At 38.1% G+C, this 10,685-nt stretch overlaps 2 protein-coding genes across 4 annotated transcripts; one reads left to right on the top strand and one right to left on the bottom strand.

Moving 5' to 3' along the window:
* The first annotated feature begins 2,708 nt into the window (after nt 1–2,708).
* Nucleotides 2,709–4,802, top strand: LOC122987792 (meprin A subunit beta-like). 2 transcript variants are annotated; one of them, XR_006404606.1, is made up of 4 exons: nt 2,709–3,112; nt 3,837–4,055; nt 4,408–4,569; nt 4,736–4,802. XR_006404606.1 is itself a non-coding variant. In XM_044359818.1 (3 exons), exons 1-3 carry the CDS (start codon nt 3,058–3,060, stop codon nt 4,494–4,496), a joined length of 363 nt encoding a protein of 120 aa, XP_044215753.1. In that variant the 5' UTR covers nt 2,709–3,057; the 3' UTR covers nt 4,497–4,723. The 2 variants fall into 2 exon arrangements, 1 of the variants encoding a protein (XP_044215753.1); XM_044359818.1 differs by lacking the exon at nt 4,736–4,802 and having other exon boundaries at nt 4,408–4,723.
* Nucleotides 4,803–6,010: 1,208 nt separating this feature from the next.
* On the bottom strand, nt 6,011–10,685 carry tomm40 (translocase of outer mitochondrial membrane 40 homolog (yeast)). 2 transcript variants are annotated; one of them, XM_044360002.1, is made up of 9 exons: nt 10,581–10,685; nt 9,727–9,956; nt 9,375–9,535; nt 8,645–8,746; nt 8,439–8,544; nt 7,186–7,308; nt 6,868–6,944; nt 6,641–6,743; nt 6,011–6,519 (listed from the first exon to the last, which is right to left on the bottom strand). In XM_044360002.1, exons 2-9 carry the CDS (start codon nt 9,935–9,937, stop codon nt 6,380–6,382), a joined length of 1,023 nt encoding a protein of 340 aa, XP_044215937.1. In that variant the 5' UTR covers nt 9,938–9,956; nt 10,581–10,685; the 3' UTR covers nt 6,011–6,379. The 2 variants fall into 2 exon arrangements, with proteins under 2 accessions (XP_044215937.1, XP_044215938.1); XM_044360003.1 differs by lacking the exon at nt 10,581–10,685 and adding an exon at nt 10,087–10,521.

Here is a 10,685-nt window from a genome sequence, read left to right as displayed (position 1 = left end):
TAATCTTGTGTTGGGTGTGGTCATGATCCCCCATGATAAAGATGGCATTTATGATAAAGATCAACCTGCAATACAGAGTTTCAGCCTGGTGCTGGTTAAAGCAAAAAACTGCAGTGACAGAGAGCAAAATGATTTCTTTAAAATATCTGTGGCAAACTGGAGATTCACGTCTCTGTTTCTCCTGCTGCAGCTCTAACTGTTGTGTTGTTGTGTGTATGCGATACTGTCAGCTCTTTGAAGATGATGTGTGATGTATATTGTAGCCAGGTGTAATTATTTAAGGTGTGATGATGATGATGAAACAACAGTTACATACTGTACCCAAAACAAATCCAACCTCCTTAGCTGTGTGGTCATTTTAAAGAATTTAATTAAATACAGTACATGCTTGTTATACTGAAAAAACAACAGGTTTTTTGGCTGCCAAGAGAATGATTATGTTCAGCTGGAAGGTACGTAACCAGAGTTAATTTTGGGGATTTTTTTAAACCTGCTTCATATGGAAGGAATGGAATTGCAAGTATGCTTAAAGCAACATTTGCTATAAGCACATATAAACCATCCTTGAACAGCAGTTTAAAAGCCTCCAAAGAACTGAAGTTGTTTACATGATGCTGTGAACATAATGTTGTTGTTGTTGCATCTCACAAACACTTAAGACCTTTGTCATCATCAGCCTAATTGATGCAACTAAGCAATCACCTGCCACCTCTGTCTGCTCCTGATGATTACTTTAAAGTAAAAAACGAAAGCTTGACAAACTGCCACCATGTCTCTGTCATTTTCTGGAGTAACTTTACTCTTGTATGTGCTAAATATCACCTGGTTTGCAGTACAATAAGTATATTATATGACAGGGGAACGGGTGAGAAATTGTCACTCAGCACTACACATTGCTATTTTTTCATTGTGGATAATAGTGTTTATGTATAAATTGCATAATACTAATGATAAGACATTTTCCCAAAATAAATTGTCTATATTTCACATAAATCTAATAAAAGAGATTAAATTGACAAAGCATGAGGCAATAGATTTCTCTTCAAGTACACTTGAACCAAAGTGGTTATCAGAGGCAGCAAAAATTATAAGAATGTTGTTTAAACCGGTTAAGAGTTTTTGAAAACCTGTTTTGTTCTGAGATGTATTTTGTCCTTAAAACTCTCCTCTAAGTGTCATTTATCTCAGAGCTTCCAAACTCATCCAACTGGCAGAAGGTAAAGATACAGACATTTATGTCCAAATGTCCAACTATTTGCTGGAAATTATAGTGTCTTCATTTTGTAAAAATCTATTTAAGTTATAATAAACTGTACCTTTCCGTGATTACTTATTTCCATGTACCTTCATCAAATCTCTGTTGTACAAATTCAATCTGGCCCAAGACACACATGAGGATGAATACCTTCATTTTCTTTGCAGTGAACTTGGCAGTTTCATCAGCATTCCCCAAAAGCTCAGTAAGGATTACTTTATTGTTGCACTTTCTGTAAAATTATTGTGTATTTTTTGTTACACTCAGGAATAAACTGACTTTTACAAGTATTTAAAATAAGGAAAAATCTGATGAAATATATAATACTCTTTCTTCAACAATATATGAAAATATTCTATATAAATCAGTTAAGTTTAATATCAATGACACTGAAGCAGAAAGTGAATACAGCATAATGTGTGCAACTGATCTTGAATCTCTATGACCAGATAAGGTTTAATTAGCAATAGTTTAATTAATTAAACAAATTAAATCATTAGATTCGATTAAGAACCAGCTGAAATACAATAGAATTGTGAGCGTCAAGTGTATGCATGTGACTTGAGGTTTTAAATGTGTTGTAGATTTTGTTTTAAAATGGATAAAAAATGGCATTTTTTCCCATCAAGTGAAAACACATTTTCAGAATTTTTTGCAAATTTATTAAATATCTAAAACTGAAAATTGCAAAAGTGTTCAGATAAGTTTGCAAACATTTGTAAAAGTAGGTTTTCACTTTGTCACTATGGGTTATTGAGTGTAGGCTGATGAGGAAAATGGCACATTAAATCTACAACAATCTCTGAGTACTTTCTGTATCCACTGTACATTTTACTCAAATGGAGACCTGTTTATTTTAAGCAACATATAGAATCAAGTGATGCGATACTGTGCCTAAGAGGTGCAAAGTCTTATAATCATGTTGTTTCTCATTTTATATGTTTAAGAATAAAATAATTTCATGTTCTAATGGTATCATACTTAAATATATTACTTAATTTACAAACTTAAGAGGGATGCAAATGAAACAATTAATCCATCAATAAACACAGCATATCTATTTATAAACTAATAACTATTTAATTTTAAAAAAAAGTGAAAACTGAATTATCAGAGCTAATAAATCAATTCATCAAATTTTGAAACCATTTATTAAGGACTAAATACAATACTTGATAGATAAATTCAAAACTGATTTATTATCTACAATTACAATTGTAAATCAGTTTCATTATACATTTTATGGGACATAATTGGTTAAATTCCCAAATATTAAATTTAACAACACAAAAGTTCAAAATTTTGAGACATCACACGGAATTAGAGGAGACTGATACCATTTTCTCATACCTGTCTGCTCAATATAAGGCTACAGTCAGCAGCCGTTTAGCTTAGTTTAGCACAATGACTGGAAACAGGAAGAAACAGCTAGCCTGGCTTTGTCTGAAGGTAACTAAATCTGCCTACCAGCACCTCTAAATCTCATTAATTAACACATTATATCTCTTTTATTTAATCTGTACAAAAAGTTCAGTGTAAAAATGGCAATTTTAGGGTTATGTGCTAGAATAGTTTTCAGCTGGGACTATCTCCACTGGTTGCCTGGCAACTGCTCAGAGCCGAGAAATAGTTTTACCAGATTAAACGGACAAGATATGTGTTAATTAGTGGCCTTTAAAGGTGCTGGTAGGCAGATTTTGTTACCTTTGGACAGAGCCAGACTAGCTGTTCCCATTTCCACTGTTTATGCTAAGCTAAGCTAACAGGCTGCTGGCTCCAGCTACATTATTTAACAGATAGATATGAAAGTGGTATTGATCTTCTCATCTTACTCTTCACCAGAAAGATTTCCCAAAGGTCAAGCTATTCCTTAAATTTTATTTTACCAGTTGGTTCCTCATTCACTCTCCATTTATTTTCAATTTTTCAACTCCTATTATTAACAAGGCAATCTGGTGTGGAGCCCCACAGTGGTCACACAGTTGGACAAAAAAAAAGACATAGAAGTCTGTGCACACAGATTGATAAACCAGCATTTAGTATAGCAACGAGTTTGCACAGATTAATAAACTGTGCAATCCATGCACACTAAATTGTAAGGGAAAAAATAGCACTCAGTCAAAATGCTCTAATAGAAAGTAATTATAAAGCTTGATCAGAGTGACAATCAGCCCATCGAGCAGTGTATACACTGCACTGTACAAGTCCTAAACAATTGTTAATGCATCATTTATATGTGAGGATAAACTGCAGGCCATGATGGGTAAACAGAGTGCACACTATTTATTAGTCCTTGTTTAGCGATGAATGCACATGGATTTTCACACCAATACTTCTTGTATTCTGTATTTTGAGATATTGTTTTGGCAAATCATGCAAAAACTGCTGAATGTGAGTGCACACCCTTGAACTTTCAAGACTGGAACTGAAACTCCTGCTATTTTGGAAACTTTATATGTTTATTGGTGGATTGTTTTTGTTTTGTTTTGTTTTGTTTTGTTTTAATGATTAGTTTTCTTGAGGTCTTCCATAAATTTGTGAATAATGTAATTAATGGTTGCTTTTAATGTGTCTCATTTAGGTAAGGAGGGGAATTTTGTAAAATTTAGCAAAGAACAAAGCCGAACCCAGGGAGTCCCATATGACTACTGGTCCGTGATGCACCACAGCAAATATGCATTCAGTAATGGCAATGGGTCAACAATTATCCCCAAAGACCCAAAATTCATGGATGTTATTGGTCAAAACCTGGGCATGAGTCCCAGTGATGTTCTGGAGCTGAACCGTCTCTACAAATGCAGTAAGTGATTGGAGACTAAGGGGAATGATACACAACTTTAAGCCTCCACCATTTTTCAGATTAGAGAAAGATCCGAATATCATGTCCTGTTATCCAAAGATTACTTGGCATTCTCAAAGTCAGTCTCTTTTTCAACTGGTTTTCATTTGGGGCTGGCATTCTGACAACTTGTACCCTACTTTGGTATAGTAGGTTAGTGTAGTGGACAATATTTTTAAAACAACAGTACTTAGACAACATGTGCTTAAATTGCGGCATTAACATTAACATACTAAAGACAAGCTTTCATGTTTTGAATTTATTCAGTTCATTTAACGTTCCTCATATCTGTTTTCTTCATTTACTTCTGCAGACTCAACGATTGGATTTTGGATGCACTGCCACTTTTCTGATGAGACCATGTGTCAAATGAATCGCTGTTCAACGAGTAGCATAAGCTAGGAAAGGGTAACAAAGGTTGTTGGGGGTACCAGCTCTGACCACACCAGTCTACCCAGTGGCAAGCATGAACGTGGTAAGCTTTCAAAGTTATGTAACCCAAACAGGAGAATCTGTCCTCTTAGTGATAATTATACTGACATACGTATCTGTTGCAGGTAAAGTGGTTGTTGTTGTTGTTGATTAAACAAAATTGTTGCCATTTTTTTGACTTTTGATATTATTTAATGACATGAACTGAGGTCTGGGGGGAGACTCAGCCTTGCTGGAGACCAAGAGGATGAACCCCGGCAAGAAGTGTCACATACATGATGTGGAATTTCATAGCTGTCCCTGCACAATGGTTCTTGGTTGACAAGGATAGAGTACTTGAGAATTGAAGAAAATCCCTGCAAGAACATGGTTTTGTTCTGTGGTGGTCAGACTATGCTTATTAGAAGAATATTTGGATTAATTTTGAGGTTACATCTTTAAAAGGGGGTCTACTATTTTGTTGAATTTTGTATTATGACATTTTTAGAAGCTTTCAAATAAATATTTTTCACACTAACATGTGGTTTTCATGTTTGTTCACTATCAATGTAACAATAATTAACAAGTGTACAAGAACTATGCAAAAACAGCAGAAAATACTTAGCGGGCAGCACTTAGCGGGCAGCACAGTCTGCCTTCAAGTTGTAGTGGAAAGCCAAAAGTAGCCACTTGGAGCAAGGGGGAAACATGAGTGTTTCCTCCACACCATGTCCTGAAGCAAGATGAACAGACAGCTGGCTGGCTAATGGCTGCCAGAGGGAACCCGAACATTTCAGTTGCTCAGGTATTCTTTTTTTTGTTTTGTTTTTACAGGAAGCATATTGAAAATACTTACTCATCAGATGGAAGGTTGGAAAAAACTGTCATGTGGGTGTTATGTTTTTGTGCCACTTGGGGGCACTAGAAAGCTGTAAATACAAAACTGACAATTTGATCACATTTTAAGTTGATATACTTGTGAGGAAAAAGTTGTGTTGTATTCAGTGTGCACTATGTTCACCAGCTCCATTCCAGCATCTGGAAATGACAGGAGCAGTAACAGTGAACCAAAACAGTACAGCTGCAGACCCGCAAACCAAAACAATGAGTTGGAAGATGCTGAAACGCTCTGCAGAACTGAGGGAAACCACAGGATCTCAGTTACCTGTGGGTTCACTGCATGACCCATTTCATTTTATACTTTACATTTGATCCATTGTTGGTAAAAAAAAAAAAGTATTGATTGAAGCAGCTTTAAACTTGTGGTATTTTAGTGGGTTGCATTAAACTGTAAGGTGTGTTATTTTGTGTGCTGGGTGGAAAGAAATGACCAGAGTTGAATCAGAATCATTCTGGCAGTGTCTACAAAGACTGGCCATTTTAAGCTTCACAAATGTAACACTTGTCGCATGCCTGTTACATTGGACTTCATTATATTTCATAGATTAAGTCGTGTCTTGTGCACTGCGTCCAGTTCTTCTATAAACAATTACAACATCCAGCTGTACAAAACGTAATCACATTTATTTCAATCCATCATACATGATCACCATATATTATGTCTAACCACTTACTTTTGATTTTAACATCACATGTTCTCATGCATCACCTGATGCCTTCTGATATACATCTCTCTAGCCTCTGGGTATATTCCAATACACCATAAAGGAAAGACATTTGTGCTACAGAATGTAGGCATGGCTTGGCCAGTCCTGGCTCCTTGGTATTTGTCTTTGTCTCTCTGTATGTCCCAGAAATCACAGTTGTAAGAGAGTCTCTGAATCCAATTTCTAAAACTCAGTCCAGGTTCCTGTGTGTCTGTGTGCCGGTCCAAGCTGTGGCCTGCGAGCTGGCTCCAGGCAGCTCCAGCTCTTCTAGCCAATGGTGACACTGAAGCCACACTGGAACTTGTTCTTGCGGTGGTTGAGGAAAGCCCCTAGGGCCAGTGTGAGAGGCAATGGCAACAGCTTCTTTTCAAGGGTTGCCCCAACCACCCAATTACTGTCAACCGTACCTGTGGAAAGAAAAAGGAGGAAAAGAAGAAAGGTTTGTTTTATAGAAGAACTCAGCATTCGTTCATTGCGGTCCATTTAAATTGTCACTTGTCTGGTTGTAGGTGTATTCATATTATTTACCTTTAAAGAGCAAGTTAGCTTTGGGAACATCCAGCTGGTAACCAAAAGATGTTGTGGTGTCTTGCATCCTTGTGCTGGCTTCAAATTCAACTCCTACCTGCAACTGTATTAGAAGGCAGAAGTTAAGCTAATATACAAAATCCAGAATATGTACCAAAATGCTGCATTTGAGCTATTTTGGGAGATAATCTATTACCAAAACACAGCAATACATCAATGTTAGATACCTGATCATTGGCTTTGTGATAGTATGTAGCATGGGCTCCTGCTCCTCCCAAAGTCAATGTAGCTACATAGTTGTCACCTGAGGAGAAAAACAATTTTAACATTTATCACACAGATAACATAACATTGTGCTAGAATTATTCACAATTTCATCTAAATCCTGGTCAAATTATAGAAAAGTTCATGAAACAACGTCAACAATGACTGATTATTTTTGGAAATTGGTGGTTAAATATTAAATAATGTAAGATGTAAAATATGAAATGAAGCATCACGTAGTCTTGCATTGTACAGTTCAAAAAGCACAGAGTGTATATTACCTGTGTACCTGCCCAAGAGGGAGGTGACAGTTCCTTCCTCCCCTGGTCTCTTGTGGTATACTAGCTCACCACCCAGAGCCAGCGATGGTGTGATAGACTGGAGATAGTGGGCCACCAAAATGCCTGTAGGAAAACAGTAAAAAAGCTTCCATTATATATGTTTGTAGTATGGATGTGTTCCCATCCCTAAGGTCTTCTAGCCAAGCAGGTACCTCCCAGTCTGAAAAGTGAAGACAATGCGGAAGTGACTTAAACCTAATTCTCTGTAATGGCCATCAGGGGGCGAATCCAGTGGCTTCAAAAAGAAGCCTGAGAAAATGACCCTACTTCTCACTTTATTTATTACCTCAGTAAACAGTCCTAATGAATTTATGGTCTCAATCACTAATTTCAAGTCTTACATACAGCATTATGTTCATTTTGTAAATTATGGTCCCAGTTAGAGTAAAAATAGACGATAAAGCAGGGTATGCTTTAGGACATGGCCACCTTGTGATTAACAAGTCGCTACCACGGCAACAACGTTGGTTAGGTACATAAGGTAGGTAGGTAACGTAACCACGGCATAACCCCAGATTCACAGTGTACAGAGTATAGACAATATAGATAATTATAACATTTTGGTCACCTAAAAAAAAATCTTGTTCAGTGTTTGGTTGTACTAAAAAACCCTCTAAGGAGTCAGATTTTCAGTTTTTCCGGTAAGTGCATTTTGTTTTAATGGTTTTAAGCATATTTTTCACTGGGGAAAATTAGCATTAGCATTATCACAGTCAACGATAGACTGTATGCGCATCATGCTAGCCAAGCTAGCAGCTAATGCTAGCATTAGGGTCAGCTCCAACCTCTCGTCCAAATATGGTCACTCCTGGCTCCAAAAATCCAAGATGGTGACAGTCAAATGCAAACTCAAGGCTTCAAAATAGGAGTCCACAAACCAATGGGTGACATCACGGTGGCCACGTCCATTATTTTTTTTTTACAGTCTATCCTTGTAGCAGACACCTTGGACCACTTCAAGCTGCTGGAACACTCGTTTTCACTTTCCTCATCTTTTTTTTATGTCCAGCTTCTCATGTTGCTTCTTCTTGATGTTGATGTCAAATATAGCGCTGCATCTGTCACCACTACAGTATTCTATATATAGGTATTGAACCTCGATACTTCTGGTACTGACAGAAATGTGTCTATAGAAACCAAGTGTTGAAAACTGTCAAATACCCAAAGCTACAGATTTGTAAAAATAATCATACCAGATCCAACAAGTATGTCTGGGTTTCCGAGTGTCACAGCAGAGGTGAAGTTTTCACCACGGTACTCCATGTCACACTGCCAATTCACAAACTTATGCTGCTGAGTCTGCAACACACAAAAAAGAAAGAAGAAAATGAACAACTCACAACATACCAAAAAAAAGACACTAAAATGCAAAGTCTATCCCCTCTACAAGTCTTTATACCTGGATGGCTATTTTGGAGCGCACAGCCGTCGTAAGCTGGTGGATGATCTGGGCATTCAGACTGCCAGTATTGTCCATATCTCCGACCATGACTGGGAATGACTAAGGGGAGCAAAAAAACATTATTGTCAGCTTTCAAGTCGCATAAATGACATTTAAATCCCTGCCATCTTATCTGTTTCAAAAGGCAGAAAAAAGCAATGATATAGAGTAGGGCTGCAACTAACAATTATTTTCATTATCAATTAATCTGTGTTGTTTTGTCCTGACCAACAGTCCACAACCCAAAGATATTCAGTTTACTGTCATAGAAGACTAAAGAAACCAGAAAATATTCACATCTGAGAAGCTGGAATGAGAATTTGGAATTTTTTTTCTTAAAAAATTACTCAAGGCAATTAATCGATTATCAAAATAGTTGGTGATTACTTTTGTTGGCAACTAATCGACTAATCGTTGCAGCTCTATAGAGCCTCAGACTGTGTAGCTTGCTGATTATCACTTTAAAATGTTGTTGGGTTGTATTTATCCGTTGCTTGTGTCAAATGTGTGATTAAACCTTGACACCAGTTGGCCATGCAATTAGAGGGAGTTGTGCCTTACTTAAAGAGCAATGAAGCAACTAAAAAAATACAACAGACAACGCTCAGACCTCTATTATGACCAGATTTAAAAAGCAAAGTTATGCAAAATGTCGACATCATTTTGTTGAAATGGTGCTCATTATTACCTCTGTTGGTCCAGTCTGTTTACTGCCTACGTAGGTGGCACCAAATCGATAACCAGAATCAGCCAGGGTACTGAGGGTAACCGTATGGCTGACCTGAAAGTGGTTACTCAGGCCCTTGTTGACCACTAACCGCACCCCTTCCATCTGCAGAGGGAACACCTCTAAAAGAGAAAAAGGGCAAAACAAATCTTATATAGCTTGTTCACTCAGTTATATAAGCGTGTGCCAGTATGACAATAATGATTGTTATTATTATACCATAATTATTACTTTAAGTTGAACAAATGTGAAGCATAAAATAGGTCTGTCATAATTTTCTTGATGCACAACTCACATAAACCAGCTGATTTACCTTTACATTTGCGGTGACACTCTTCATATGTGCCTGGGTTTGGGAGTGAGGAATCCGCATCTGCTGTCTGCTGGTCAGATGCTGGAGGGACGGAAGACACTGGGGGCATGGTGAACCCTGGAGGGACGGACACCAACCCTGGGACCCCTTGACCACCTCCAGCTGCGGCTGGTGCCGGACTGGGGGAGGCGGCAGCCAACACACTGCCCATACTCTGAGTGTTTAACAGACTAGAAAAGAGGTAGACAGTGAATAGCCGATTAATCAAATGAATAATCACACTGCTGCTGCGATAATCGCTTAAATGCTTTGAGTCAAACACACATTTACATGCCAGATTTGAAATAAACAATTACCTACTTTTCTCAAGAGTATATTCAATGCACTAGGGCACAGCTAGCTCCTAAAACGTTAGCACACTTGCATGCATTAGGCTACCATTAACCTGGTTACTGTCCTGGCCGTCCAGCAGGTTGGTTGCATCTATAAGGCCCAGTTTAGCCAGTCTCTCGACATAACAACGATATTACAGTGGTTTAGAAATCTAGATAACCACAAGTGACACCGGGCTGCAAGGTTGTGGTTTGCTACAGAGGTCACGTTTGGAGATAAGCCAGCAGCCGGCAAAACTATTCGCTAACAGTATCGTTATTTAACCTATGAAGCTAATGCAAGCTAGCAGCCTTGGTTGGTTAGCTAGCTTGCTAGGTAGCCATGTGGAGACGACCACGAGATCTGTCCGCGTTCATTTGGAAACCACAGTAATTCAGAATACGATGGGGAGCGCATCGATACTATCGACGGTCCTCTTCTTATAAAAGCTACCCGTAAAATTTCATAGTTTAGCTACTCACGCTGACGGAATGGGTCCAGGGGTAGTTCAACACCGGCAAAAGTTCACGACAACGTCCGTGACCGTAGTTGACATGTGCACGCCCACTTGCCGACACACACCCATT

This window comes from Thunnus albacares, chromosome 8 (genome assembly GCF_914725855.1).
Source record: "Thunnus albacares chromosome 8, fThuAlb1.1, whole genome shotgun sequence".
In the NCBI taxonomy this organism is placed as follows: domain Eukaryota; kingdom Metazoa; phylum Chordata; class Actinopteri; order Scombriformes; family Scombridae; genus Thunnus; species Thunnus albacares.
This window is presented reverse-complemented; position numbering and strand designations above follow the sequence as displayed.

What these genes read in the sequence shown, in the direction of transcription:
- LOC122987792 (XM_044359818.1), top strand. Translation starts at nt 3,058, where the DNA reads ATGAAAGTGGTATTGATCTTCTCATCTTACTCTTCACCAGAAAGATTT. An exon ending in ACCAGAAAGATTTCCCAAAG is followed by an intron (nt 3,113 to 3,836) that starts GTCAAGCTATTC and finishes TGTCTCATTTAG; the next exon opens with GTAAGGAGGGGAATTTTGTA. An exon ending in GAACCGTCTCTACAAATGCA is followed by an intron (nt 4,056 to 4,407) that starts GTAAGTGATTGG and finishes TTACTTCTGCAG; the next exon opens with ACTCAACGATTGGATTTTGG.
- tomm40 (XM_044360002.1), bottom strand. Translation starts at nt 9,937, where the DNA reads ATGGGCAGTGTGTTGGCTGCCGCCTCCCCCAGTCCGGCACCAGCCGCA. An exon ending in ATCACAAAGCCAATGATCAG is followed by an intron (nt 6,744 to 6,867) that starts GTATCTAACATT and finishes CTTCTAATACAG; the next exon opens with TTGCAGGTAGGAGTTGAATT. An exon ending in AGCTAACTTGCTCTTTAAAG is followed by an intron (nt 6,520 to 6,640) that starts GTAAATAATATG and finishes TTCTTTCCACAG; the next exon opens with GTACGGTTGACAGTAATTGG.